This window comes from Carassius carassius, chromosome 12, assembly GCF_963082965.1.
Source record: "Carassius carassius chromosome 12, fCarCar2.1, whole genome shotgun sequence".
NCBI classification, from domain to species: Eukaryota; Metazoa; Chordata; class Actinopteri; order Cypriniformes; family Cyprinidae; genus Carassius; species Carassius carassius.
This window is the reverse complement of record NC_081766.1, coordinates 9,634,390-9,661,740: the sequence shown is the minus strand read 5'-3', so window position 1 is coordinate 9,661,740 and position 27,351 is coordinate 9,634,390. Positions and strand designations below refer to the sequence as shown.

Sequence of the window (27,351 nt, the reverse complement as noted above, 5' to 3'; positions counted from 1 at the left end):
TTATTTTAGATTAAAGTGGCCGAATAAGCTTGAAAATAAAAGTGGGGCGACTGTCAAATGAATCGGTGCATTGGGTTCCATCATGTGCGATGCAGACGCAACGTAAACCTTTAACTCCAGTATGACATTGAAAGTTGATCTACAAAAACAAAGAAAGAACTTGTTTTCAGTTCTTAGATGTAACCTTTTTATTATTTGTACATTCATCACTTACAGGAGTAAACAAAAAATTAAGAAAACAAAATGTCAGCTTTTATGCTAAAACAATAATAAAAAAATGTTTTTAAAACCAAATGTGAAAAGGTTAAATATGCATCCCATTCTCTATGGCAACCTGGTAACAGCAAAAAGGTGGTACAAAGACAGAAAATTGGGCACCAAAACAAAAAACGTTACAAGGAATGAGGAAAACAAGAGGAAAACGCAAAGTAGTGATCAGGACTTAAATCACACCAAAGCCTTTCAGAACATGACTTTCTGAATCAAACATCACTCTTTAAGTTCTGTGTTGACTACACTGAAGGAGAAAGAGGGTGTCACCAAACCTGGAGGATGTCCTGCAGTCCAACCCACTTATACCGGAAGTCCATTAACACTGTGGCAGAGAAATGAACACCAGGGGTCTTAAAGTTCAATCAAGAGACAATGAGACAAGTCTACATGGAGACACAGCACCACCGTGGTCCCAGTGTGTGTGAGTGCACCCGTGTGTCTTTACGCAGAAAGTGTGTGAATGAGTGTGTTTTTATAAAGTCTAAGTTGGTCCTCAGGACGGTAGGCATAGAGCTGTTACAGCAAATACAGGAACAGGGGTCACAAAGTGGAGAGTTCCAGACTTCCCTTAGCGTCGTCGTTCTCTTGGTGGAGGGTCGCTGCAGCTTCGTGACCTCCTGCTCCCGCTTGCACTGTTTCCACCAGGCCTACGGTATCCCTCCTTCCGTTTATCCCCCTCTCGCTCCCTTTCTCGACCTCTGTCTCGATCTCGTTCTCGGTCACGGTCTCGTTCACCTTCCCCTCCGGTGGGCACGCTAGTCTTCACCTTTTCTCGCTGTTCCTCCTCACGTTTCTTATCCTCCTCTTCCATCTCCTTCCTCCTCTTCTCTCTTTCCCTCATGCGCTCAGCACGAGCTGCTGCCCTCTGTGCTGCCTGCAATGCAAAGTGCGTTGGGTAATGTGCACTGGCTTAACATCATAAAAATGGGGAAAAAAGTTGCTTAGCAAACACTGCTAATAAGTAACTGAAATGTTAAAAAATACCTGCTCCTCAGTGAGGGGGAGCCAGTAAATGCATGGAGCCGCTTTGGTTTTGCGGAAGAGGTCATCCAGCAGTTTAGCAGGTGGATCCTCTGCTGCTTTTTCTAAAATGACACAAAGAAAGTTCACTAATAGTAATGGATTTAAATATATTTATAAGACATTTATTTTTAACATTTTAAATTAAATAAAAAAAGATACAATTTAAACATCACTAAAAGTTAGCATTTCTAATGCTATAAAAAATTTAATTAAATAATTGAATGATAGATATATTAATACAAATGTCAAATAACTAAATGATAACAAATGACAATACATATACGCAATTTTTTAAATATAAATTAAAATATACTATTTAAATATCATCTTAAGTTCAGAAATAATAAATTAAATATTTATATAATACATATTAATATATGAAATTTACATATAAATACACACCAATCAAATACACCTTAAAAAATACCAATAAACAAACCAATAATAAAAACAAGAACAACTTACTCCACTGCACAAAAGGTGACTGAGGGACTTTTACACGAAATTTTCCTCACCCTTCTTATCGGTTTTCCTCTCTTTGCTCTTCCCCCTTTCCTTGCGCCGCCTTTCACGATCTCGTGAACGTGATCTTCTGGCCCCAGCTTCACGCTCCTCTCCAGGTTTGCTGAAGTCTCTCACTTTATCTCTGTCCCATTCCCTTTCTGCACGTGCTCTCTCCCTCCTTTCCATTTCCCTTTCTCGTTCTGCCCACTGATCACGCTCTGGTAGGAGAGGAGGGGGTACGGGACGGCCAGGCCCAGCAGCTACCGCCCCACGAGACTCCTCTGTTGGCTTTTCGCCTGCTGGACCCAAACCCCTGTGGAAGTCCAACTGATGGAATGGACCAGGATTGAGGGAGAATTAGTTTCCATAAAAAAGAAGGAAAATAGAAAAGAAAAGAAAAAAGACACCCGAATCTCATCATTAAACTCCGCCAATTAAATAAAATCCTTACCTCTTCTTGTGTGCAGAAGTCAACACTGAGAAATTTAGGGTTACTTTGGGGCCACTTAACCCCATGTAGAGCTGTACGAGTGGCCATCGCCTCTTCTGCACTAGAGTACTGCAAAAATAGTGAGAGGGTAAGAAAAAGAAATTCACAAAAAAACAACTAAAGGTCCAGAGGGATGCAGGGAGGAGACTTACTGTAACGTAACAGTGAGATTTAATCTTGTCAATCCAGAAGCTTTCCTCCACTACAGTCCCTGTGCGGTTCAACAGCTCCTTCAACTGCCCCAGCGTAAATGGCCTCACCTTAGAAACAATAGAAAAGAAGCCTGCCGTCAATCAACCTGAAACAAAAAATCCCTATGCATGTAGCCCCTCTTCCAGAATCATCAGTGTGTGTGTGTGTGTGAATATATATATAAGACACATACCAGGTTGCAGACATGGACAATGTTAGACATCTTGCCATGAGGAGGAGAGGGTTGTTTGGCTGTGCGGACTGGGTCATCGATGGTGACACTCACACCCGACTTCTGCTGGCTAATGGAACGCCGAATCAGTGTGTCACTGGGAGTGACTTTAAGCAGGAAACAAAATAGGAGAAAAAGGTAAGAGAGGCTAAAAACAGACTCTGCTTCTATGGAACACAATGTCAGACTACTGGACACACACACACAAACAATTTTTAATAACTGAACGTTCCTTTTGCAATTCTCACCTGTTTTTATATCGACGTCTCGCCCGGGGGACAACGGATCTGTCTCCATGGAAACCTGAATGGAGCTTTCCATCTTTTCCTCTTGGCTCATCCTATTCTGCCCTTCACTTCTTTTTTCCTCATCCTCACTTCTTTTAGATTCTTTCTGTCCATTCTCTTGTGTGTCAGAGGGCACAACCTGTTCAGATGGGGGCGGGGTGGGGGGGGATAGATATTTTAACAAAAGATTATTCCAACATAAAAATAATCAAACACACATCTTTACTTCTAGAAGAGGAAAAACATGCACCTGTGTTACAGTTCGCCTAATTTTCAGGTCTTGGTCTCCCCTCTCTCCTCCGTCCTCGTCCCCAGAGAGATGGATCTCCTCCGGATGCAGGTCTAACACAGCCTCCTGACCCAAAGCAGGCTTGATGTCTGGTATTAAAGACTGTAAAGAATGAAGAATGCATTATGTTACTATTAATCAGATGAAGGATGACTTTTAGGGTGGATATTTTTTTCAGAGTAACTTATTTATCTGACCTTCAGAGAGTCTGTGGTGATACTGATGGAGGGTTTCTTGGCAGTGACAGCTGTACTGGAGCCCCATCTTCTTTTCCTGCCAGCACCAGCACTGCTTGCGGCCTCCGCTTCTCCCTCCGAACTCACCACCCCAGGAGACGGTTTGCTGCCTGAGGGAAGACAGCATATGGCCATCGTCGACATCTTTGATTGTACAGCTTTTTGGATTCCATACTTATCACCAATGTATTATTGAGCCTGTAAAATAACTTATTCAAGAGTTTGCAGGTCAACAAAACTTTTTTTTTTTTAAAGAATATATTAAGAAATGTTTTTGAACACCAAATCAGCATATTATTAAATGATTTCTGAAATATCATGTGACAATGAAGACTGGAACAAATTATTACACAACCTCACATCTTTTAAACATCTTCACTTCAGGGGAAATGTGGAGATACTCACTGCCGAGAGAAATCCTTCGGGCCGAGAAGGTCTTTGGCGTGGTGCTCTGAAAGAGAACAAACACACCCAAGTCCGGGTAAAGGTGAGATAGTATATATGGGAAGAAAGCACAAGATTCAGAGTGTGGAAAAATGTGTGTGCATGTATGAAGGAGATAAAACTGAATAACAAAGAAAGTGAGCCATCAACAAGGAACTGAGTAAACAGATATGAAAGAATATCTATTAGGAAAGACCACTTCTTCAGTCAGGGTGTGTGTAGACACACTGTGCGCATGCTCTTCATGTGTTTAGAATGTATCTATTTCTATTATGTAATCTATTTCTGCTCTGAAGATGCAGTCTTGTCCTCTCCTACACAAAAATACTTGTTTTTACATTAGCTCTGCAGTGGCCTTATGTATAAATATACATCTACTCTTTATCCTGTGGTCTAGGGTTACCAGGGATTCTTGGCAATTATTAGTATTGTCTAGGCAAAACATTTAAAGTAACAAAATGGAGAATGACTACTTATTTCCCGGTACCATTGACGCATGTTCTTCACTCGGTTGGGAATGGCCCAATCGCACGTCTGCATGTACTGTATCTAGGCAACAACAGTCCAATCAAAGAAGGCTGGGAAGTTTGGGCAGAGATCTGGGAGCAGGCTGGCAGAGGAACTCTTATGTAGAACAATGTGGGTGGAGTTTGAGAGGCTCTGAGTGTCTTTTTTTTGAAGTCCATCGTATTGGCATGAAAACGGAACGTGGGTATAGTCTTTCAAACAAACTGCTTTCAGAAGACCGAGTAGCTTCAAACTCCCGTCGGTTTTATTTGTGAAGATGTCCATGTTACGAGGGAGACTGTACAAGGTTTCTGTCTGTTCGGGTTGAATGAAGAACAATGAAACAGATAAAGTCCATTTTCAAACTATCAGTCAGATTTGATCATGATAGTCCTCAGAAAAATGAGAAAGCAGTAAAATCCAGCACATCCAGTTGTTGTGCTAAAGTGCAATTATATCAGAGTTCAAAATTTCCTTGGGAAATAAGACAACACATCATAGTTTTTCCACAGGATAAAGAAATAAACTAGTCCCATTATATAGCGAACAACTGGGTGAGTCGCTGGAATTGGGTCTCCATCAATGCCAAAAAAATGTCACGCTGAACAGTTCTGAAGATGTCCATTTATTTGTTTATGGTTTCTGGCAACCTCATTTCCACCCTTGCTGCCATCTTGAGCCAAACTGGCACAGGCTCATGAGACACTCAGCGAAACATCCCACCCACATTACTTAGCCTTTCATTATCAGTCCAATCAACAGGTGCTTCCAGCCAACGCCATTGAGGAAACGTGGCCATTGTTGCCTGGTGTGTTGCACTGCAGAGCAGACTCAAGGGCCTATCAGGTAAAGCCATGGCGCTTGGAGACAGTGGAACAGATGCTGTAGTAGAAGCAGTAGTTGTATGCAGGTACCAATAAGGGCAATGGAAGAGGCATGAGCACCTTTACAACAAAGCAATCAAGGGGTTTTCAAACATCAGCCAAAGTGAGATAGTGCCCCCTGCTGCTTCTGTCTAGGACAGCTTCAGCAAAGGTTAACACAACATCATCTGTGACCACAAAAAGGGAAAACAATACATAGAGCTGCTAAATTAGCTTATGTACAAGTGAACATAATTAGTAATGCCTGTATGTACCTGTAATAATGCCTTTGTATTGAAAAATAAAGGGGAAAGCTGACAGCCATTTGTAAAATGTTGTCTGCCTCTTAATGTGGGGAATAACTGATGACTGGTAGAGTTTGCATAAGCCCAGCACTCCTCTGTGCTCTTACCTCCTCACTGCTCTCTAGAACCTTCTCAGGCTCCGCCATGACAGCCTCCTTCACCTCGATACTGAGAAAGACAGAAGCAAAGAGAAAAAGGGGGGGAAAAAGAGAGGAGAATGTAAAAAAATAGCCTCAATTTGCTATAGTCACAGCAAAAACCTCCATTTTTTTTTTTACAGGGATAAAAAGTTATCATTTACTCACCCACAACAGATGTTAGGCAAAATAAGAGTCTCAGTCTCCATTCACTTTCATTGTATGGAAAAAAAATGCAATGAAAGTGCTTGTGACTTAATTTAATAATCTGCCTAACATCTCATCCTCTTTTGCATTTAAGTGAAAGTCATACAGATTGAAACAACATGAGTGTAAATAAACTGACTATAAACAACCCATATATTTTAGGCAATTTAGAAATCCTGGCCAGGACGTGTCTGTGGGAAAAGAGAGTACCTATGGTCAAGCCTACTGAAATGACACTTTTAAACGAACACTACTAATCAAGTCAACCAGAATCAGTCAACTAACGTTACATATGGGAGAAAAAAAAGCAATTCATGACAAGTCAGAACGAACAGTGTATCCCTACAATAAACACTACCTCCAAAACAGACTGATCAATAATCTCTTCAAACACCCGCAACAATTGCAGGCATGCTTTTACAAATAACAACAGCTCCAGAAAAAATAGACATATTTCTATGCTGTATATTTATAACCTTGCGAATGCAGTTTCACATTGACCTCCGAATTAAAGCTCCAGAACTACATCTCGACTAAATGCAGCGCTCATCCCGCTGAGTGAAGTGACACGCGTGGAGAAGCGTTCCTGTTTTTCTTTTTAAAATCTCTTTTAGATCGTTCAAATGGCCGACAAAAGAAACAAAAAACGAGTCGGTTTGAATAAAGTGCACCCTGATACTAACAAATTATTAACACATAAAGAGACATGACAAAAACTGCTCCGCCGCATTGAAGGATGCCAGTACATGAGTGTAGCGCCGAGCATCATCTCTCTTTCCTCCGCGTCGAGCAGCGTCATGCATTGAGATCACGCACCTATCCGCGCTTCTCTAATGACTAAAAACGGACTGGAGTTCGCGAATTCACTGAACACCGCTCGCCCAAAGCTAACGGGCCACCCTGTGCCCCGTTTTATTGGTCAAACGCGTAGTAGCCTACATCCATGTTTAGATGAGAGAAAGGGAGGTGCGCGAGACTCACTGCGGCAGGACCCCATTATCACCGGCTGAGAGGCAGCCGCACTGACTGCCTGTTCTTAATCCACACGAATTCAATAACGTGCTCTTGAAACGATCTACATGCCGTTTTTTGGAGGAACTAAAATGCTAGCGACGGCATTAACTTATCTACATTAGTAGCGCAATAGTAACTGTATGAAACAGTGTAATGTAAAACCGTGTTGTTATGTTATATTGTATTGGAAAGTCCGATTAATTTTAGGTGAATCAGTTTAATCAAACTGTTCAAAATGATTAGCAGATTCGTTTGATTTAATTGTATATTCAGTTTCGACGCAAATTATACAAGATAGATGAATATATAAATTAAATGATTGTATGTTTTCTGGTTTCATCCATTATTTATCCATAAATGCAGGTGATTCAGAGGGGTAAAATTATGTCTCATTCCGTCTCATAAATGTAATATCTGAAGCAGGAGAACAGACAGCCATATGCAAATTAATCAAAACAGCTTACAACCAAAAAGACATTTATAACCTCTATTTTGACAACATACAGAACTGTGATGACAGCAATTAAAATTCCATCTCATTTTGCATTATCTCACATGTCTATTTAGATTTTTTTTTTTTAAATGTGATGCATGTAACTGTAAAATTCTTTCTCTTACCTCAGTTTAATGTGCAAAGTAAAATATTTGTAGCATGGACAGCATTAACACTAGCTCTTTGAGGTTTCAACATTGCTGTTAGTTTTTGTATTCAAACAAAGACTTATTGCATATTGCTGACAGACTAGATCAAGCTGGCCTCCTTGACACTACAGGGCAATAATTGCAAATGACAGGATACAATTTGTATGTGTTTCCTGGGTTCAATAAATTGACTATACAAGGACTCAGGCAGGCAGAACTTTTCACATTTTACATGAGGACCTTAAAACTGTCAATCAAATTCTTTCATCTTAACCCACTACACAATCTCCATATTTTATATCCATCCCTTTTCAACTGCATTAGAATACGGTTTTCATTCAATCTCTGATATCTGTTGTACAAATATAATCAAAGTAGAACGTAGACAGACCTGGTAGTGTCTTTGTTAGTGTCATCTTCATCGATATCGTCCTTTCTTACCCTTGTTTCCTTCTCATCTTGTAGTTCACGGCAGGGTTTCTAAAATATATAGAAAAAGTAGAGTATTTAAAAAGGTTTGTTCAGTGTCTTGCACAGACTGAGCCTATCAAATGCCAATAAAAATAGCACAAGTTCAGTTACTCTGACTTGTCGTAGGGTGTTGGAACCATTTTGTTTTTAAAATTGGGCTGCTTGCTAACCTTGGTTTGTATGACATCCTCATTGCCCATGTCTTTTTCTTCCTGCTCTGTGAAGACAATTTTTTTGCGTTGGGTGGTTGGAGGCTTTTCAGCCACAGTTTGACCAAGTTTTTTCGTGGCCCGAGATGAATCTTTCTGGACCACTTTAGACTGAGGAAAATAGAAAGTAAACTTAAGATATGCTTAAAATTTTGTGCATGTAAAAAAAGCATTTTGCATGTATAACAAACTAAATAAATAAGTTAATTATAAACAATTGTTGAAATTATATAAAAATGAAAGCCTATTTAAACTCTTTCCTTAATTTGAATTTGTTTGTATGCGTTGTGAATATAGAACCTGGACGTTCCTTTTAATGTTTTACCCACCATTGTAGTGCTTTAGTTTAGAATTCAGTTTTAGAACTCAAATTTTAGAAGTTTATGGTCTTGCAAAATGAACTAAAAGCTAAACGTTTTACGTAATTTACACATGCAGAAGAAAACGAGACACAAGAAAAAAAAGCCAAGAATTAAAAGGTGGAGTCATGAAATAGGAAAAAAAATCTTAATAGCTCAGGCAATCTTTATTATTTACTTTATGCTCCTGTATGCTAGATCTATTAGTGCTCATGTTCTTCTGCCTTTTATTTCACCAGTGACTCAATAGGAGCATGAAATTATAGATGAATTCTGACACTTGATTACAATGCTCCTGAACAATGTCTCCAAAGTGTTTAAAGAGAGCAAGAGCGAGCAAGCCTAACGGAAAAGATGAGAAACCTTCGAACCACTCACCTTCCTACCATCTGAAGTCGAATGACTTTTCTCCTCCTCTGATGATGATGATGAACTGGAGGAGTGTGAGGAGGATGAAGACCCAGAATCAGAATCTGATGAAGACGAATCGCTGGAGGATGATGACTGAATGACTTTCTTCTCCACCTCTTTCTTTTCCCTTACCCTTCCTCTTTTCTTCTCCTCTGGAGGTGGTAAAGGAGATCTCTCCTTATCCTCAACTCTTCTGACTGTCTTACGTTTATTGTCTTTGCTTGCCTCACTATCCTCTGATGTCTCCATCTTCTCTTCCTCCTGTGGTGCATGCGTTTGGGCAGACACTTTGAGGGTTTTGCTCTCAAGCTCATGAGGTGCTGAAACAAGGACTGATGTTTGACGGACCTGAGCGGCATCTTTTTCCTTAGATTTCAACGTTAATGGAATTGACATGGCTTGTGGCATTGGGCTATCTGAGAAAGTGCGAGGTCTCTTCAGCACAGAAGTTGGAGAGGATGGGAGAGTTGTCAGAGGTGCATCTCTAAGGAAGCGGGACTTCTTAGAAGAAGATTGAGGAGACAGTTGTTTTGCAGCTATGGGTGACTGCTGTGGGACAGGCTCTGTAGATCCAGCATTTTTGCCAGTGCTCTTAGGTTCACCGGTCTCACTCTCGTCGGGCTTCTCTGTTGGATGTTCCAGAGAAGCAGCATGGGGCACTGGATAGGAAAGACCACCGATATCACGACCACGCTTCAACATAGGAAGACGACTTTCTCTTTCTTTCTCCCGTTCCTGCTCTTTTTTATGTTTCAAAGCCGTTTCTTTTTCCTCCTGGACTCTTTTTGGCTCCAAGGCTCTCAGTTGGTCTTCTTTTAAAGCCCTCTCCTGCTCTTCCCTCTCTTTTTCCAAAGCTAGCTCTCGCTCTTCCTCTGCTTTCCTATGTACTTCCCTATCATGCTCAAGAGCTCGTTGTTTCTGCAACCGTTCTTCTTCCAAAGCTTTCTTTTTCTCAATTCTGTCTTGCTCTTGCCTTTTGCGTTCGAGAGTGGCTTCTCTTTCAAGCCGTTCTCTTTCCAAAGCCTTCTCTTTCTCCAGCCTTTCCTGTTCTTTGGCCCTCTCCATTTCTTGTCTCTCTTTCTCCAAAGCAGCTTCCCTTTCCAGTCTCTCCTTCTCCAAAGCTTGCTCTCTTTCTTGCTTTTCTTTCTCCTGCCTCTCCCTCTCTAGAGCTTGTTCTTTTTCCTGCCTCTCTCGTTCCTGGCTTTCCTTCTCAAGACGCTCTCTTTCCAATCGCTCCCTCTCTAGAGCTTGTTTTCGTTCTTGTCTTTCTTTCTCAACTCTTTCTTTCTCGAGTCTCCCCCTTTCTAATGCCTGTTCTCGTTCTTGTCTTTCCTTCTCAAGCCGCTCTCTCTCCAATCTCTCCCTCTCTAGAGCTTGTTCTCTTTCTAGTCTTTCCTTCTCAAGCCGCTCTTTCTCCAATCTCTCCCTCTCTAGAGCTTGTTCTCTTTCTAGTCTTTCCTTCTCAAGCCGCTCTCTCTCCAATCTCTCCCTCTCTAGAGCTTGTTCTCTTTCTAGTCTTTCCTTCTCAAGCCGCTCTCTCTCCAATCTCTCCCTCTCTAGAGCTTGTTCTCTTTCTAGTCTTTCCTTCTCAAGCCGCTCTCTCTCCAATCTCTCCCTCTCTAGAGCTTGTTCTCTTTCTAGTCTTTCCTTCTCAAGCCGCTCTCTCTCCAATCTCTCCCTCTCTAGAGCTAGTTCTCTTTCTAGTCTTTCCTTCTCAAGCCACTCTCTTTCCAATCTCTCCCTCTCTAGAGCTTGTTCTCGTTCTTGTCTTTCCTTCTCAAGCCGCTCTCTTTCCAATCTCTCCCTCTCTAGAGCTTGTTCTCTTTCTAGTCTTTCCTTCTCAAGCCGCTCTCTTTCCAATCTCTCCCTCTCTAGAGCTTGTTCTTGTTCTTGTCTTTCCTTCTCAAGCCGCTCTCTTTCCAATCTCTCCCTCTCTAGAGCTTGTTCTCGTTCTTGTCTTTCTTTCTCAAGTCTTTCTTTCTCGAGTCTCTCCCTCTCTAAGGCTTGTTCTCTTTCTTGTCTTTCTTTTTCCAGCCTCTCTCTCTCTAAACTCTCCCGCTCTAAAGCTTCCTGCCTCTCTCTCTCCAGTCGCTCCTTTTTTTGCCTCTCTCGTTCCAGAGCTTGTTCTCTCTCGAATCGTTCTCGCTCTAACACTCGCTCTCTTTCCAAAGCTTGTTCTCTTTCAAGCTTCTCTTTCTCTTCCCTCGCCTGCTGTAAGGCCTTTTCTTTCTCTACCCTTTCTCGCTGTAAAGCCCTCTCCCGTTTCAGAGCTTCTTCTTGTTCCTGTCTTTCCCGTTCCAAAACTTGTGCTCGCTCTTCTTCCAATGCCTTCTCCTTTTCTAGGGCTTTCAGCTGTCTCTGTTGTTCTCGTGGTCTTTCCCTCTTTTTTTTTTCTTGCTCCCATAAAAGATGGCTACCCTCAACCTGCTTCATTCCATCACTCTTTTCCACCATCACTGACCTAACCACACCAACACCTTGGTTTGAGATCACTGAACTAGGGTATGACAAAACTGAAGCTGCATTAGCTGTGTGCATAATTGCAGACACAACCCCCCCATGGTGGCTTCTCTGTCCATCCATTCCCTCCCTATCATGCTTTCCTGCCCCAGAGAAAGCTCCCTCAGACTCCATCTTGCGTGCCAGTAAGGTCAGTGGGCCTGGTCTGCGTTCTGTGGAGTCGCCTGCTGGTTCAGGGCTACTGCTACGGCTGTCACTACTTGAACTACCAGAGCTTGAAGAACTAGATATGCGCTGCCTAGACGGGGGCTCTCCAGGACTAGGTGGGCTCTGTTTAGGTGTGTCTGGGAGTGGAAAAGAGAGTTCAGGAGGAGGGGATGGAGGAGGAGTGGGCTGTCTGAGCTGCTGTGAAAGTAAAGGTATGTGTTGGGGGGGTGGCTGCTGCTGTTGCTGTGAGCTACCAGATCTTTCCCTCACCGGTTGGCTTTTTGGAGGCTGTGCTCGACGACTCCGTTGAACATTGGCGTTCCAGTCCTCCTCATCGTCATCATTGTCATCCCCGCCTTCACCGTCATCATCACTGTCAGCTGGTACATGGCTTGAAGTTGGTCCTCTTTCATCAACAACATGCACAGATAAAGAGGCTATTGCGCAAGGCTTGGCAGGTGTGGAGGGGGACGGCTGCCCAGGGGTTTCTTTGTCTGTGAGCTCATCACTCTCACTTCCAGTCACCCCAAATCCCCCAGACACTGCTGTACCTCCTTTGTGTTGGTCAACTAAAGAGGGAGCAACATCCTGGTGGGAATATATGTGTTGGACACAGAAGGTAAGTTCAGAACCCAAAAAGGTCTTTTTTTTTAATCCAAAGTAAACACAATCTGGAGAACATTTAACCTTACCTTGTATAATTAAAAACTGTAATAAACATTTTGTAAGAATTTGTGGCCAAGACCAGAATAAAAACTGTAGCAGCAGGGGATTGATAATATTTCTAACCTGGTTAGGGGCAGCACAATTACTGTCATTTGCCTCTGTGTGGTCTTCATGGTCTGTTCCTAAAAAATAAAAACAAATAAATAAATAGAAATAAACCATAACAACAGACATGTTTACAGACTAAACAGCACTTTAATTTAAAAGTTATAAAAGTTAGTATTTCATAATTAAAAACAGGATGTAATTTTTTACATATCTATTTTGTATATATATATATATTTATACACACACACACACATACATACACGTACACACATATCAATGTAAGTACAAAGATAACTATCTTTTTTAAATTAATGTTTAATTTTAACAACTAAAATTGTTATATACAACTTCATAATTCACATCTCCTTTTCATAGTACACTGATTTTAATGGTCTCTGGAAAACCAAATACTGTATTTAAGTATAGAGTAAAATTCTAGGAGATATATCAAAGAAAAAGTTAATTCAGCATCATTCAATAAAACCATTTGTAATAAATTACACAAAAACTAGCATATGTTGAGAGTACTTGTAATTAATCAGTGTTTCCATATTTCACCTTCACCACCCTTTATACAAGGATGCAGCATTTTTGCTGGTTAACAACATTACACACATGCAGCTTCAAAAAAAGAAAAGAAAAACCACTCACACTGGTACAAGTTAAGTTTATTTGCACTATTATCAGATACTCACCATCAGTTTCAGCTGCCTCCCGTGCTTCTCTCTCCAACCGCTGCCTGAGAAGCTCTTGCTGTTTGGCCAGGTACTGTTTAATGAAGCTGTTCTGACTCATTTCCTCCCCAATCTAAATAAACACCCATGTAATCCAAAATGTTATTTTTTTGAGCAGTTAAGCCATCCACACAAGAAAAAACAGTAAGATGCTTGTTCCTACTGTAAAACATTGCAGTTCAGCTCACCCTTGAGTTAGGCTGCAGGCCAATATGTTGAGTAGAGGTTTTCTGAAGGTTCTCCAACATGAGAGCCTGTTGCACGAGGAATGACAGGAGCACATACTTAATTATCTACACCAAATACTTGTGCACACCTCACAGCAAAGGTAACAAGTATAAGTACTTGGACAACACACATAGTGTGTTAATTACAGTACATAATGGACACATACATAAGCAATCATCATTCATTAATATTTAAAGATCAAATAAGGAAAAAATAAGTATAGATATAAACATCATGCACTTATTTATGAATCATTATTAAAACACACATATGGATTATTTCTGATAATTTCAATTATATATGAAACAAGCAAGTGCACGAAATAAGAACAAGACGGTGATAGACGTAAATTTGTTTACATCCTTTCAGTAACAGCAACTTCAGATCAAACTTCAAAGCAGCTGCGGCACATCAATCAATCAAATCCTCCCACCGACGCAAAGCAACAGCGATACGACTTCAGTGTTTATTAAAAAAAGCACATGTCGTTAAAGCAGTAAGAGATGTTTAATCTTTCAATAACTTAATATGTTATAGTTTTTAGTAAGCGCGTCCCCGTATCATAAACCCCCACCCCTCTAACACCTTATGCACTAACAAAGCGCGAGCCCGCCGATAACTTCACAGCTCACGTCCATCTAGATATTTGTAAACACAAACCGCATAGCCCTGAACACTCTGCGACCTCCCTAAACTCGCATGCATGGAAAATAAACGGCGCTTTTGCACGCCACACACATAAATAGGCAACAGCGGGATGACATTATAAAACACTAACAAACTGGATGAGCACCCCAGCTAGTGCGCGCTAGCAGTTAGCGAGAGACCACCGACGCTCGGCCTCCGAATCACGGTCCTGCGGAGACGAGAAAACAGCAACTTCTACTCACCCCTTTGAGCCTCTTGATGAGTGCATTCTTCTGTCCGCTTTTTGGAAGCCCTCTTTCTTCCAATGCCGCTTTCAAATCCGCCACCCGGAGCGAATGCAGCGGCCTCCCGTCCAGTGTAACGTCTTCGAGGTCCGCCATCTTGATTCCCTTCGCTCGTTCTGTGGCTCACGAGGACCGCAACGCCTTCCCCACCGACGTCAGCGCGCCACGAGCGCTTCCGGGAAAGGGGGAGTGGAAGCACAGAGAGAGCACCTCAAAGTTGTTGTTTGGTGTTTTACAAAGTAACAATCAGTAACCATGAATCAATATGCTTAAACCACACTGGACATGATTGAATTGCTTCTTGTAAGTTTCCTGTTCAAAGGCAAACAAAGATGCCATTATGATGCCAGTCAGGTATTAATGCTTAATGCAACGCAAGCGTTTTCGCATGAAAACCGTTATTAACCTCTTGTTTTGCATTTATATTCTGGATATATTCTTGTATATAATATGTATAATCATTAAGATTTATACTGAAATTAGTCCTCCAATATTACCGTTGTGTATTTTAACCTCCAGGCAATCTACCTCATGAACAGTTAAATGTTTCCTCGATATAATATATGTTACTTAATATAATATATAGTGAAATTGGTCAACCATTGTTTTGCCCATCACGGTCTAAATTGGTCTAAACACAACAGTTTCCACTATAGTGTGGAGAATCGTGTTTTTTATTCTTAAAAATAAAAAAATCAATATCGAATTTTTAAAATTCTGCATACAAATTTATTTCAGCACATCGGTTTCCGTTCGAGTAAATCAGTTTTTAAAAATCATCTTAAAATCAATTCATTTCGCAATTACAATCTTTTCTATGTTTAGCCTATGTGTGAATCGATGTACCGACTCTCACTGAGTCGTTGACTCGACTGATTCAGTTCATTTCATTAACGAATCATCCAGTCACATTCGTGAGCAAGACGTTTAGATCGGGTTTGTGAACGACAATGTGAAAAGATCCGATCAAAAGAAAGATTCGTTCACGAATGAACCATCGCTAATATGCAAAGCCAGGGGGTCTGTATCAGACTCGGAGCCGATGCAAACGGTTTAGTCAACACAGCTTCACGGCTCGCTTTGAGCTTCACGGCTCAGTCGAGATTATTTCCCTTCTGGTAACCGACGTAGAAAGTATCTACATGCTGTTTTCGACGAAAGGCGACAAGTCCAACTAAGAAAAGGGTATTGTTTTCTTTAAAATGACATTTTGAGTGAAATAATGTTTAAAAATGGAGGTTACTCGTTTGTTTTGGTCAGCTAGCTGTCTGACGTTAGCATGCATAGTGTCTCATAACAAGGAAGTAATATATAAGTGTAAATACGTATGGTACGATGCAAAACAAAACTAACAGTTTTATAAAGGCTTTGAAACGATGATGTATGTTAAAAAGCATAAATGTGGTTTATTCAGTGTTGCAGTTTGTGTAAAAAGTTATTAAAATGCTCAGTAACGTTAAGACATCCAGTTTCTTTTAGAGTTATTTTTTAGTACCATCCATGATAATCCCGCTGAGATCTTCCTTTTTCTGTCTTTGTTAGAAATGGCCTGGTTCCACCATGCGTTACAAGGCTCGGGCCAGCCGGATGCATCCATGATACCCTCTGCAGTGGAAGATCTGTCCCATTCTCAGGTCTCCAAGCACACCATTACACAGTTAGGGATGTCTGATGGACAGGGTTGGTCAACTCTTCCCCCAGTTTCCATCACAGACTTTCCACCTGTTTCAGGAGGCATTGTTCCCCAACGTCTGGACGCACTGTCCTGCACATCCCTCAGTGTGGGCTCCAGAGAAGACTCTGTGTTGCTGTCTTTCGTGACGCTGCAGGAGCAACGATGTGTAATAAGTTGGTTTTTAGGATGGAACGCTGTCCAGAAGCAACGCTTTCTGGAAGATCTGATTTCAAAGGCTGTGCCTGGAAAGGTGTCCAGTTTATTAGACCAACTCAACACACTGCAGGTGTTTAATTTTGTTAATTTATGTGAAACTTAATGCCCTTTTCTTCGTTGTGTGATACTCTTGTATGTAAAGGAATAGTTGACCCAAAAATGAACAGAATTGGAGAAATGTAGCATTAAATCCCTTGCTTAGCAGTAGTGAACGGGTGCTGTCAGAACAACAACTGATTAAAAACATCACAATAATCTACAGCCTAGTAATTCACACAACTCTTGTCCTTCAGTTAACATCTTTTCAGTTGAAACAAATTCATTATTACGGCGTTACACTTTTGGACAAAATACTAGTCCATAATCCATAATAACACTTCCTCCAGTGTGAAAGTCCATGTCCTATTTTCCTCTCACATAAAGATCCACCAACATACTTGATTAGATCTGGTCTGGATTATTTTCAATTGTTTTTTTTTCTCCACTTGATTTGTGCATATTTCTCTCCTGATTCAGATGAGACAGACTTTTCACTCAAGAAAGCATTATTATGGAAAAATGACTTGAAAACGATATATATTTCAGCAGTAAGAAACAGGTTGAAGTTAAAAACATCTTACTAATGAATTTATTACAAATATGGTTTTCTCTTTACAAGACGTTACTTGATGGACTTGATTCGTGTTGATTACTTAAGGAAGTTTGAGATCAGCTTTTATCAGCTGTGTATGGATATATGTATGTATCTGTCTGACACAATCAGATAATGCTAAGCAGGTTCATATGTATGATAACATGGATATCTTCTTTGTCTCTGCATTTCAGGTGAATGATCGCCCACCTAATATTTTTGAATGCCAGTTAAGGCTGTGGACTCAGTGGTTTGAATCATGGAGTGAAGAGGAGAGAAATGCCTTTTTGAACAGCTTAGAGGAGAAGGATCCAGCCTTTGTTGCATTCTTCTATAACCGAGTTGCTGGAACAGCAGGCAGAGATTGAGGAAGTTCGTACAACGTTTTTTTTTTTTTTCACTCTTCAAAATGAAACCGAAACCAAGTCCTGAAGTAGACTGTTCTACTGTTTAAAAGAGTTTTGAACAGCATTGTTTGTTATGCATGTGACTAGTTTTCAAGCACTGTTGACCCCGTTTAGATGCAAAAAATCTTGTTATAAAGTTTTTTTTTTCTAAAAATAAATAAATAAATGCATTTCACTATAGATTCACATTCATACTCTCTTGATGTTGAACTGACAGTTCACCCAAAAATGAGAATTTTGTCATTGTTTACTGACCCTCATGTTGTTCCAATCCTTGTACAGGTATGTATATGTGTTTCTTCTGCAGAAAAGAAGATATTTTGAAGAATGTTGATAAGCAAACAGTTCTGGTTACCGTTGACTAATAAAAAAAAAATTCTATAAACAATTACCATTGAATAAATGAAAACACTGAGACATTTTGCAAAGTATCTTCTTTAATGTTCCAAGTAAGAGAGTAAGTCAATATGAGGGTGTGTAAATTATGACCGGCTTTTCATTTCTGCATGAATCATCCTTTTAAAGGTTAAAAAAGACCAACATATTAGAAAAATATTTGTCTTTCAAATATAGATGATTTATTAAAAGTAAAGATGTCATTCAAGCATGCAGTTCAAAGTAATAAGCTGAAATATCTAAAGCAGAAAGCATTTTCTTTGGATACAAAAACAAACTCCTATTATCTGGAGATCACTGCTTGAGCCAATCGGTGGATTGAGGTTGCTTAAAGATCAAGGGAGGCTCATTTAAATTCGTATCACTGCAGGTTTCAATATATGGATGGATTTTTCCCTGCAGCACATTGCCAGTGAAGCTAAAGATTTCAAGCTTCCTCTCTGCATCATAAAAAGTGACCTTATTATTTCTAAAATCCAACAGGACCCCGATTACAGAAAGTTCACCAGTTTTTAGTTGAACATTCTTGTCAGCCATGGCTAAAAGATTTGAAGCTCTTTTCTTCAGAATAACCCAGTAGCCAACTGAAGGGCCATATGTCAGAATACCTTTTCTCTGAGCGGACGCCCTGGCTGCACCCACAGCATAACAATTTTTTCCAGTCACACCTATTTCCCAGTAATATTTTCCCGAAGCATATCCGTCTTTTCCGAGAGCTGCAATAGCTGTGTCGTAGCGCTCAGGAGTGTCAGTTACAGGCCGGGGGAGTAAAGAGGGGCGTGCTTCTTTCACATTCTGTGACAAGGCCAGTCTGCGGTGGGCAGTGTTTGCATCAAGATCCGGCCATACTGACGTGGGCACACAGAAGTTTTTAAGTTTGATTGCAATTTTATTATTGACTGACTAATTGTTTTTGTTTATTTTTATTGTATATTATAACCAGACTGAGATCACAAACTTACCACTCGTAGGACGTTCATATTTTTGTAGAGTTTCTAGATAAAAGAGTCATAAACGAAATAAATCCAGATAATGTTAATTGTGAAAATAAAGCTAGTAATACTTTTTGCAGATAAAAGAAATATCTCACCCTCAAGTTCAGCCACTTTCTTTTGAGTCTCAGTCAGGTTTTTTCTAAGTTTCTCGTTCTCACTGATCACACCTATAAGTGTTTTGAAAATATTAAAACCTCTCGGATCACCTTGCATGCAAAAAGATACATGCAAAAGATTTTCGGTCTCAGGCCATCATTGCACCCCACTCACCATTTAATTTGTTTTTCTCTTCATTAAGCTCGGCCTTTGTATCAGCGTATTGCTTTTGCAGTGTAGCAATTTCATTGTCCTTCTCCTGGAGTTTCTGGTCCTTCTTAGCAAGTTCTTGTTTTTTTGCTTCTAATGACTTTTCTAAATCTAAAGAAAGGGATGAAAAAATACGAAGTATTTGATGAACAATCTGAGTTTCGAACGCAATATAATGGACCAAATTATAAAATCTAAAGCTGCAGAGCACATTTTTAATCTGCTGATTGGGCAGTGTAAAACCATGTAAAATAATAATAATAAAATACTGGACGTGAACTTTATCATGAAATAGAGACTGTATTATCATGAAATATAGACTGTATTTTTGCTTCTGTGGTATTTTGACTGTATTGTCATACCAGAAATTTGTTTCTGTAATTCATTTTTCTCCTCTGTAACTTTTTGTAGTTCCTTTTCTAGTTTCTTCTGCTTGAGAACTAAAAGAGCAAGAAATATTACAATTACAAAATTATATAGGATTTTTTTTTTTATCAACAATTCATTGCATTATTCAATGACTCCATTCTTACTCAAGGCTTGATTTTCAGCATTTATCTCCTTTAGTCTGGCTTCAGTGTTAGCAAGTTGCTGGTCCTTCATTTTAAGCTCTGCCTCTAGCTCTGGACAAAGAAAGTTAATATCAAGTAACATACATCAGTTGTGTGATTTGTAGATCATTATACTTTATCGGTAGCAAATCTTATTGACAATACACTGAATTTGACAATTTTTGAATCAAATATTCATCTAAGTTTAAGCGGAGGATGACCTTTTACTGACCTCTGTTTTTGTTCTTTACTTTTTCAAGCTCGCTTTTCATATTGTCCTGTTGTTTTTCCAATATATCAATGATTTCATTTTTCTTCTTCAGGGTCAGTTCCTTTTCAGCAAGCTCATTTTCCTGTTTTTTCAATTTCATTTTTAAATCTGAAAACAAAATGCAGTCTGTTAGTAATTTTAAATAAATGGTCAAATAGATTCCACCTTAGTATAACGGGTCAAATTTGATTTGAAAGATTGAGGTATGTCATCATTGGCATTATTGTCAGTGAGTTTCTCACATGCTGATCATTGCTTTTTTCATCTATTTATCAAGACCAACATGTCTAATCACTCCAGCAATCTTAAATATAGTATAGTAACTTTATAATCAAGCTCATATCTTTGGTGTTTTGACAATGTGGTCATACCAGCAATTTCTTCTTGTAGTTTCTGCAATGCATATTGATTCTCCTCTTTGAGTTTCTTTAATTCATCATTCAGATTGTTCAGCTGTTTGACTGAAACGAAAGACACAAATCTGGAATTCTTGGAATGACTAGTCATGCAAAGGTGACAGTATAACATGGATTCAAACATAAATGTTGGGTTGATTGGTTTTACAATGTTGTCTTCATTCAGATTTTCTTACTCAAAGCAGCGTTTTCAGCATTTGTGTTTTGCATCATCTCTTCAGTCTTGGCAAGCTGCTGGTCCTTTGTTTTAATTTGTTTCTCTAGTGCTAAAAAAATGAGATGACATTTGATAACAAAGCTATGTACAATGTTGAATGTGCATCATAACATCTTGTTTAATAAATAAATCAAAGTTATTTGTGAGGGTTTAACAGTGAAACGTACATGCAATCTTATCTTCTGATTCTTGTTGCAGTTTTTTTAAATTTTGTTTGCTTTGCTCAAGTTCCTTTTCTAGTTGTTGTATCTTGTCCTCTGTTCATGAAAAAAGGAGCATACATTAGTAACAACATCTTAGGTTAAAATGCAGAGTACATCTGGTAGCCTAGGAAATATGCAGTTACACATTCCTTTGGGGAAATTAGTTCAACCAAAGTTTACTCACCCTAAAGTAACTGTAGTTACCTACAGAAGAGGATATTTTTAAGAATTTGGGTAACTAAACAGTTTCTGGTCTCCATTGACTTCCATGGTATTTTCCCCCATACTATGGAAGTCAATGGAGACCAGCAACAGTTTGGTCACTGTGAGGGTGAGTAAATGATGACTGAATTGACATTTTTGGGAGAATTATCCCTTTAAAGGATGTGTAAAATCACTTTCAACAAAATGATTCTTTGGCACCTTTTCACATTTACTTACTCAGCTTTTCTGACAGTTCGCAGTTAGCCTGCAACAGCAAAATCTCTTGTTCTTTTTTCTGTATTTGATTCTTTAGTCCTGACCAACAAAAATACCTGTTTAGTTGTCTTTATTTCCACTTTTACTCCAACAAATGATCAACAATCTTCTGATATTGATGCGTTTAAGATGAACTTACCATTGATTTCCTGTGCATATTTCTGTTGCATTTGTTCTTGTGCTTGTTTTAGTTTGAACATTGATTCCTTTATAGACATTATTTTCAAGGCTGTATTAATGTATAAGAAAAACATTCACATGAACACATTTGGTAGACACTTTTAACAACGGTATACAATTCTCCAGTTTATGTGTTCCCTGAGAATCTCTGTGTTTTGCTAGCACCACGCTCTACTGGTTGAACTCACCCAGTCCAAGCCCTTTCTCTCCAGAGTTTTGCAACTCAGCCAGCAAACCATTTAATTTAGCTTCCAGTTCTAAATGAAGAGAAGAACATCACTAAGTGTAAGACAATTTATTAAAGGGTTTTTTTAAGGAAGAAAAAAAAATTATTACAAGAGTACATGAATGGGATTGTTAAAACTTACTTTGAATCTCTTTTGAATTATCTTCAGTTGGATTTTCTTGCAGCTTCCCTATATCAGTTAGTAACTCGAGTACAACCAGAGCTGTAACATAACATACTGTTAGTGTGCAGTGGTCTCTCTTCAAATGAAGAAGTCCCAAATGGGGTTAGACTCACTTTTTGCTGGTATGGACCCCTCAGCTTTCAATTTCTGCTTTGCCTCCTCCAGTTCTCTCTTCTTTTCTTCCAATTGTAGTTTCAGTTCTAAGAAGCAGATAACCATATATTGAGAAAAAGGTACAAAAGCATCTCAAATCCTAGTCAATATTTTTTTCATTCACATAAAGTGAACAAAAAAAAACTAAACAAAAACCTGATCGAATGATTAGTGTTTTAGGTATTCTAAAGGTAAGGTTTTTGGAAAAGGGCAGTGTATGTCTGTTAGGTCTGTGCATTGTTTGTTCAACTGTCACAAATGATGCTCAGATATAAAATTATGATAATAATTCTGATACTAACAAGTCATTTGAACATAATTAATTTCACCCCTCCATAGCTGCTGTCAAAAGAAAGCATGGAAAGTACACAAACATTCGAATGTTTGGATTCAGTAAGTTTTTTCCTTTACAAAATTATTACATTTGTTCAGCAAGGATTGGATGAAATTGGTCAAAAGTGACAGTCAAAAGTTTAACAATTATCATTTGAGTTTTTCAGATTCAAATAAACTCTGTTCAAATATGGTTTATTCATCAAAGAATCCTGAAAAAAGTATCTGTTTTACAAAAATATTACGCAGCACAACTATTTGAACATTGATAATAAAAATAATAACTGTTTCCTGAGCACCAAATTGGCATATTAGAATGATTTCTGAAGGAGCGCATGACACTGAAGAATGAAAATAAATGTCATTGTCAAGTAGAAATTATTATTGTTAAATTGTAATATCTTACAATAAGTGTTTTTCCTATATTTTTGGTGAGCATAAGAGACTTCTTTTAAAAACATTAAAAATGTAGGTGTCTGTTCACTAGTTGAATCTGCTTTTTAAGTGTGCAGTATGTCTAAAAGCACTGCAGTTTATGTGATATCAGGATCAATGGACAAACAACTTCATTACCTGTGAATCCTTGTTCAATTTGCATATCCAGGTACTGAACTTCATCTATTAGATTTTTTATGATATAAGCTGAAAACAAACAACATTGGACAGAGATAATTATGTGACAGTAGTAGATACAGACATTAGGTTTAACACAAGATTAGTTTTTTTTTTTTTCAGTTTTATTGTGTATTCATGCCATTAATTAAAATCATTTGTGATTTAACTTTTTCATTAATTTAATTATAAACCTTCACTCACCCTTCTTAAGAATGTCATTGTTCAGCTTAGAAACTGTATCGTTATATTTAGCTTGCATTTCTGTAACACACAGCCACCAAGTATTCCATTTACACAACTGTCCAAATCCTGTTTACAAAATGTCTTTTTACAGCAGACAGAAAGATAAGGTACCGTTATATTTTTTCTGGAGTTCAGAGCATTCAGCATTATCCAAACATTTTTGTTTCAGCTCTAGAGAGAAACAGAATACAGAAGGTGAGAGACTGTTCTTTAGATGATGCCCTATATTGCTGAAGACTGTAGTAATATGTTGTTTTACTTTCATTCTCAGCATTAAGTTTGGCATTTTCCTCCTTCTTCATCGTTAGGCTCTGTTCAAGATCTAAAAAGAAAAGAAGTAAGTTGTGTTCTTGAATTAATGGAGTGCCCCAATGTTGATGTGCTTTACTTATAAATGAGTGACAAAGATCGTAACTGATGGATGGACTGAATGAAACTCACCAGCTATTCTGGCATTTAATAGTGATTCCTTTGCTTGCACTTGTTCTTTCAAGGTTCTCACTTCGTCTAAGAGATTGTTGATCTTTGTAACTAAGGGGACATCAGGGTAAAATGTTAAACAGCAATAATCTGACTGGACATTGGCAGACAAATCCACAAAAGCATTTTATAATTTATAGCAACAGACATCCTTTTCTGATTTGGTGAATAGAGTGAATGTCTTCAATAACTTACTTTGTTGTGATAGTGTGGCATTCTTCTCTTTTAGAGAATTATTTGCATCATCCAGTGCCTTGTCACTCTTTTTTAGTCTTTCTTGAAGATCTGTGAAAGAGAAGACAATTTAATCAATTATTTTTAAATGATTATTTTATGATTATTTTTATCATGAAAATCAATTTATGGATTGCTGTTGAATGATAAATGTGCTCTACCTTTAATCTTCTCCTTTGCAGTCCAATAAATTTCGTCTATTCCAATTTGCAATCTCAAAACTTCTTTCTTCAGAGTTTCAATATCTTTCTCTGTAAATCAAGCATTTTAATGACAGCTAAGATTGCCCTTTCAGTTAATATTTGAGCTCTTAAAATGAAAGGTTTCACTCACGTAGCCGACTGATGTCACCGGTCGCAGCAGCCAGCTCTTTGATTTTTTCATTCAGCAAATTTTTCATGTCATCCAGCGTCTTTTGGAGCTCTATCAGAAGTTAATGTAATGTAAGAATGTAAATATAGCAATGATCCAACCAGAGTAACAGTCTCTAACTAAAGAATTTTAAGAAATGTTACACCATTATTTAAAGCTCTTTTAATGTACTGGAAAGTAACAATGCCAACCAGCTTTCTGGATCTCAGCCTTTGTAGTCACAGTTTTCAGCATTTCCCTTATCCAGGTTACATCAGACTGGAGAGCAATGATTTTCAGCACTGAGACAAACAGAAATAAAGTAATATTGATTGTTCTGCCCAAAATATCTGAACAAATAATGCATTTGGTACATAGATGAACTTAAGTTTGTGTAATACTTATAAGGCATTTAAGTGTAATTATTTAACTATCCATAGGTATGAGTGTGAAGATAACTGCAAATAACATCAGCCTTAGTTCCGTAATTAGTAACCATAATACTCCACTCACTTGGTTTTGAAGCCATTTTATCGTCCAGTTGGCTAATCAAGTCCATGAGATCCCTCTGCAGATCTAAAACCAAAACAGAATGTGTGCTGAAACCGACAGCTGACCGACTACATTATCTTAGTTCTCAGATGTTCCAAGACCTGACAAACACTGATTCAACATGTTAAATCACCCAAAAGAAGCACAGACACCAACCAACACCAAAAGAGGTCAAAGGGGGAAACATGTCTGTTGCCGTTTGTCAGCATCTGTCTGTGTGCTGTGACCTTTACTATCATTTTTTTCCATTAGCGTAACTATTGCATGAGTGCTGCATTTTATACTCACTGCTGATTTTATTTAAGTTGTCTGGATCTTCACTCTGTAGCTTCCAGATTTCCTCCATCTGCGATATCACCTTAAGAACTGACAAGCAGAGACAAAAACATGCATGCTTAGATGCGAGTCAGAAGACATAAACCTTTATGGTAGATATTAATGCAAAGAGAAGCGGTCACTTTTGTCAGAGCTAGCATCACTTTGCTGAAGTTCCTCCTTTTTCTGCTTCAGTTCTTTGAGTTTTTCATCCCATATTCGCTTCAAATCTATAAAAAAAAAAAAAAAAATATATATATATATATATATATATTTATTACGATTTTCAAATTAAATCATAAAAAGTACCATAAAAAAAGAGACATACCATCATTAGATGAGGATGCTTTAATTTGTTTCGCTATTTGGTTTATTTCGAAGCCTAGCAAAATGATCTGGACAGCTGTGGAAATAAAATGTTGCCATGTATGTCAAATTAAATGCAACTAATGGGAAGTTTATATATATATATATATATATATATATATATAATTTTACTCAACTGACCTGTCTTTGAGGTTTTATCTGATATATTATTTACTTGAGCCTCCAGTTCAGCTTCTGCATCTGGAGAAGACAATACAGAAATAATGTATTCATAATGTTCATATTTCCTTCAGTTGCTTTCATGTGAACAAAGCTTTCATATGGCTGCTTGCTGGGAGGCAAGGAGAGTAAAATGTCTCACTCATGTACATCTCCATCAGGTCTTTGCATTGTTCTGTCTGGGCAAACAGCTTTTTGCGTAAATCTGGGTGTAGAAGAGATTACAAATAAATGTACAATAAATGCTTCATGAATATTGTGAATACTACGACAAAGTGTGTGTTTATTTTTCTCATTTGTAAGTTGAATTGGGCAAAAGAACCTGCTTAATAAATAAATGTATAGTAACATTTACAGAAAAGTGTTTTTTCATCGTATGGATTAAGCATCTGTGAGCATCCATATTGCATTTGCTTTAATTGTAAGTAACTACAAGACAATCTCTCTCCATATATCTTACATTTGTTGTCAGCATCCAGATATAATGCCCTGCTCTGTTCCTTTTCAAGCTCTTTCTGGAGATCTGGAGATAAAAATCACATAAACATCACAGTTATTTTAAAGCTGCATATGAAAGCCTGGCTAAAAAAATTAAAATAATTATTATTTATATTCAAAAACATTCAGGTCTCACCATTTATCTTAATTTCATCTGCTTTCACTTGTCCATTTGCAGTAATTAGTGCCTCCATGAATTCAAACTGGAGTTGAAGAATTCTAGAAACTAAAATCAGCAAAGATATTACAAATAATACTGAAGCTTCAAAACCCGTGACACCAGAAACAATAGTTTGCAAGAAATGAAAATTTGGGGGTAAATGAAAGAAACCTACTCATCTCATCTTTTCCTTTCAGTTTGCCAATTTTGTCCATTATATCAGTTCTTTTCGCATCCAATCCTTGTGTTTGTTCTACAAGATACAAATTATTGGCAGGATGAAATAGTGATTCCCACATCTAAATCTAAAATACTGAATTATTCATAAATAAAAACTAGTCTGATTCCAGTACCCTCAATCTGAACAAGTGTTTGTTTAAGAGCTGATAATTCATTGTTCAGATCTAATATTTCTTTCTCCAGTGTTGCTATGAGTGCATCTGTGAACACAAACCAGAAAATAGAAAGATTATGCTGTAGTAATCAAGAACCTCATTATTTATGCTACATTTAACACAAACCATACCGATTTGTTGGATCTTCTCTTTCCTCTCTTCTCGCTCCTCTTTCAGATCTGATAGGAGGCCATTTTTGAACTCCAGTTTGCTCTTAATTACTATAAAACATTCAATATGAGATGAAAATACTAAACGTACCCAAACTGTCTTAAAACTGCAACTTCATAACCTTGCAAGCCTGATAAGGATCTCGTAAGCATCAGTACTGAACACTCACCATCCATCTGTGCTTGCGTCTTAAATTTATCAGAGATACGTGTCATCAGTTCCATTGCTTCAATTTGCAATATAACAATCTGCAGCGCTGAAAAACAAAACAAATTGTATTATGTAATCTATTGTGGAAAGCAATCAAACTGCTACGGCCCATTTTAAAAACTTTATCCCCAATCACTGCTAAAAGCATTTGTGATCCACTGTTCTCTTTCTTATTAATCTCACCCTGTTTTGCAGTGTCCCCTTGTTCCCCTGGTTGTCTGAGCTTGTCTTCCAGGTATTTCTTTAATTCTGTAGATGAGATATAAATAAATAGGCATGTGCAAAACTCACTGTAAAGTCACATGGATGGC

General features: G+C 38.4%; 3 protein-coding genes across 7 annotated transcripts; 1 reads left to right on the top strand and 2 right to left on the bottom strand.

Moving 5' to 3' along the window:
- Positions 1 to 146: 146 nt before the first annotated feature.
- On the bottom strand, positions 147 to 14,600 carry LOC132154702 (apoptotic chromatin condensation inducer in the nucleus-like). 4 transcript variants are annotated; one of them, XM_059563354.1, is made up of 20 exons: positions 14,389 to 14,599; positions 13,459 to 13,524; positions 13,232 to 13,343; positions 12,552 to 12,610; positions 11,147 to 12,350; positions 10,042 to 11,098; positions 9,063 to 9,975; positions 8,287 to 8,436; positions 8,037 to 8,125; positions 5,753 to 5,813; positions 3,932 to 3,977; positions 3,488 to 3,636; positions 3,252 to 3,392; positions 2,963 to 3,140; positions 2,676 to 2,821; positions 2,443 to 2,550; positions 2,252 to 2,359; positions 1,812 to 2,127; positions 1,258 to 1,358; positions 147 to 1,147 (listed from the first exon to the last, which is right to left on the bottom strand). In XM_059563354.1, the coding sequence occupies exons 1-20, from the start codon at positions 14,524 to 14,526 to the stop codon at positions 842 to 844; spliced, it is 5,448 nt and encodes a 1,815-aa protein (XP_059419337.1). In that variant the 5' UTR covers positions 14,527 to 14,599; the 3' UTR covers positions 147 to 841. The 4 variants fall into 4 exon arrangements, with proteins under 4 accessions (XP_059419337.1, XP_059419336.1, XP_059419335.1 ...); XM_059563353.1 differs by having other exon boundaries at positions 10,042 to 12,350; positions 12,552 to 12,604; positions 14,389 to 14,600; XM_059563352.1 differs by having other exon boundaries at positions 10,042 to 12,350.
- An 18-nt stretch (positions 14,601 to 14,618) lies between these two features.
- Positions 14,619 to 17,507, top strand: LOC132154705 (uncharacterized protein C14orf119-like). 2 transcript variants are annotated; one of them, XM_059563358.1, is made up of 3 exons: positions 14,619 to 14,733; positions 15,973 to 16,391; positions 17,147 to 17,507. In XM_059563358.1, exons 2-3 carry the CDS (start codon positions 15,975 to 15,977, stop codon positions 17,318 to 17,320), a joined length of 591 nt encoding a protein of 196 aa, XP_059419341.1. In that variant the 5' UTR covers positions 14,619 to 14,733; positions 15,973 to 15,974; the 3' UTR covers positions 17,321 to 17,507. The 2 variants fall into 2 exon arrangements, with proteins under 2 accessions (XP_059419341.1, XP_059419340.1); XM_059563357.1 differs by lacking the exon at positions 14,619 to 14,733 and adding an exon at positions 15,371 to 15,615.
- A 407-nt stretch (positions 17,508 to 17,914) lies between these two features.
- On the bottom strand, positions 17,915 to 27,284 carry si:ch211-14a17.10 (putative leucine-rich repeat-containing protein DDB_G0290503). Its single transcript, XM_059563356.1, has 37 exons — positions 27,224 to 27,284; positions 27,000 to 27,086; positions 26,791 to 26,880; positions 26,618 to 26,704; positions 26,440 to 26,517; positions 26,241 to 26,330; positions 26,067 to 26,129; positions 25,749 to 25,811; positions 25,568 to 25,627; positions 25,389 to 25,463; positions 25,204 to 25,290; positions 25,034 to 25,111; positions 24,707 to 24,769; positions 24,406 to 24,495; positions 24,176 to 24,265; positions 24,004 to 24,093; positions 23,804 to 23,893; positions 23,570 to 23,659; positions 23,388 to 23,450; positions 23,240 to 23,299; positions 23,087 to 23,146; positions 22,844 to 22,912; positions 21,898 to 21,984; positions 21,743 to 21,823; positions 21,563 to 21,631; positions 21,334 to 21,423; positions 21,156 to 21,233; positions 20,679 to 20,768; positions 20,471 to 20,560; positions 20,250 to 20,339; positions 19,840 to 19,986; positions 19,590 to 19,679; positions 19,419 to 19,496; positions 19,021 to 19,167; positions 18,846 to 18,917; positions 18,718 to 18,750; positions 17,915 to 18,603 (listed from the first exon to the last, which is right to left on the bottom strand). The coding sequence occupies exons 2-37, from the start codon at positions 27,052 to 27,054 to the stop codon at positions 18,050 to 18,052; spliced, it is 3,387 nt and encodes a 1,128-aa protein (XP_059419339.1). The 5' UTR covers positions 27,055 to 27,086; positions 27,224 to 27,284; the 3' UTR covers positions 17,915 to 18,049.
- Between the last annotated feature and the right edge of the window lie 67 nt (positions 27,285 to 27,351).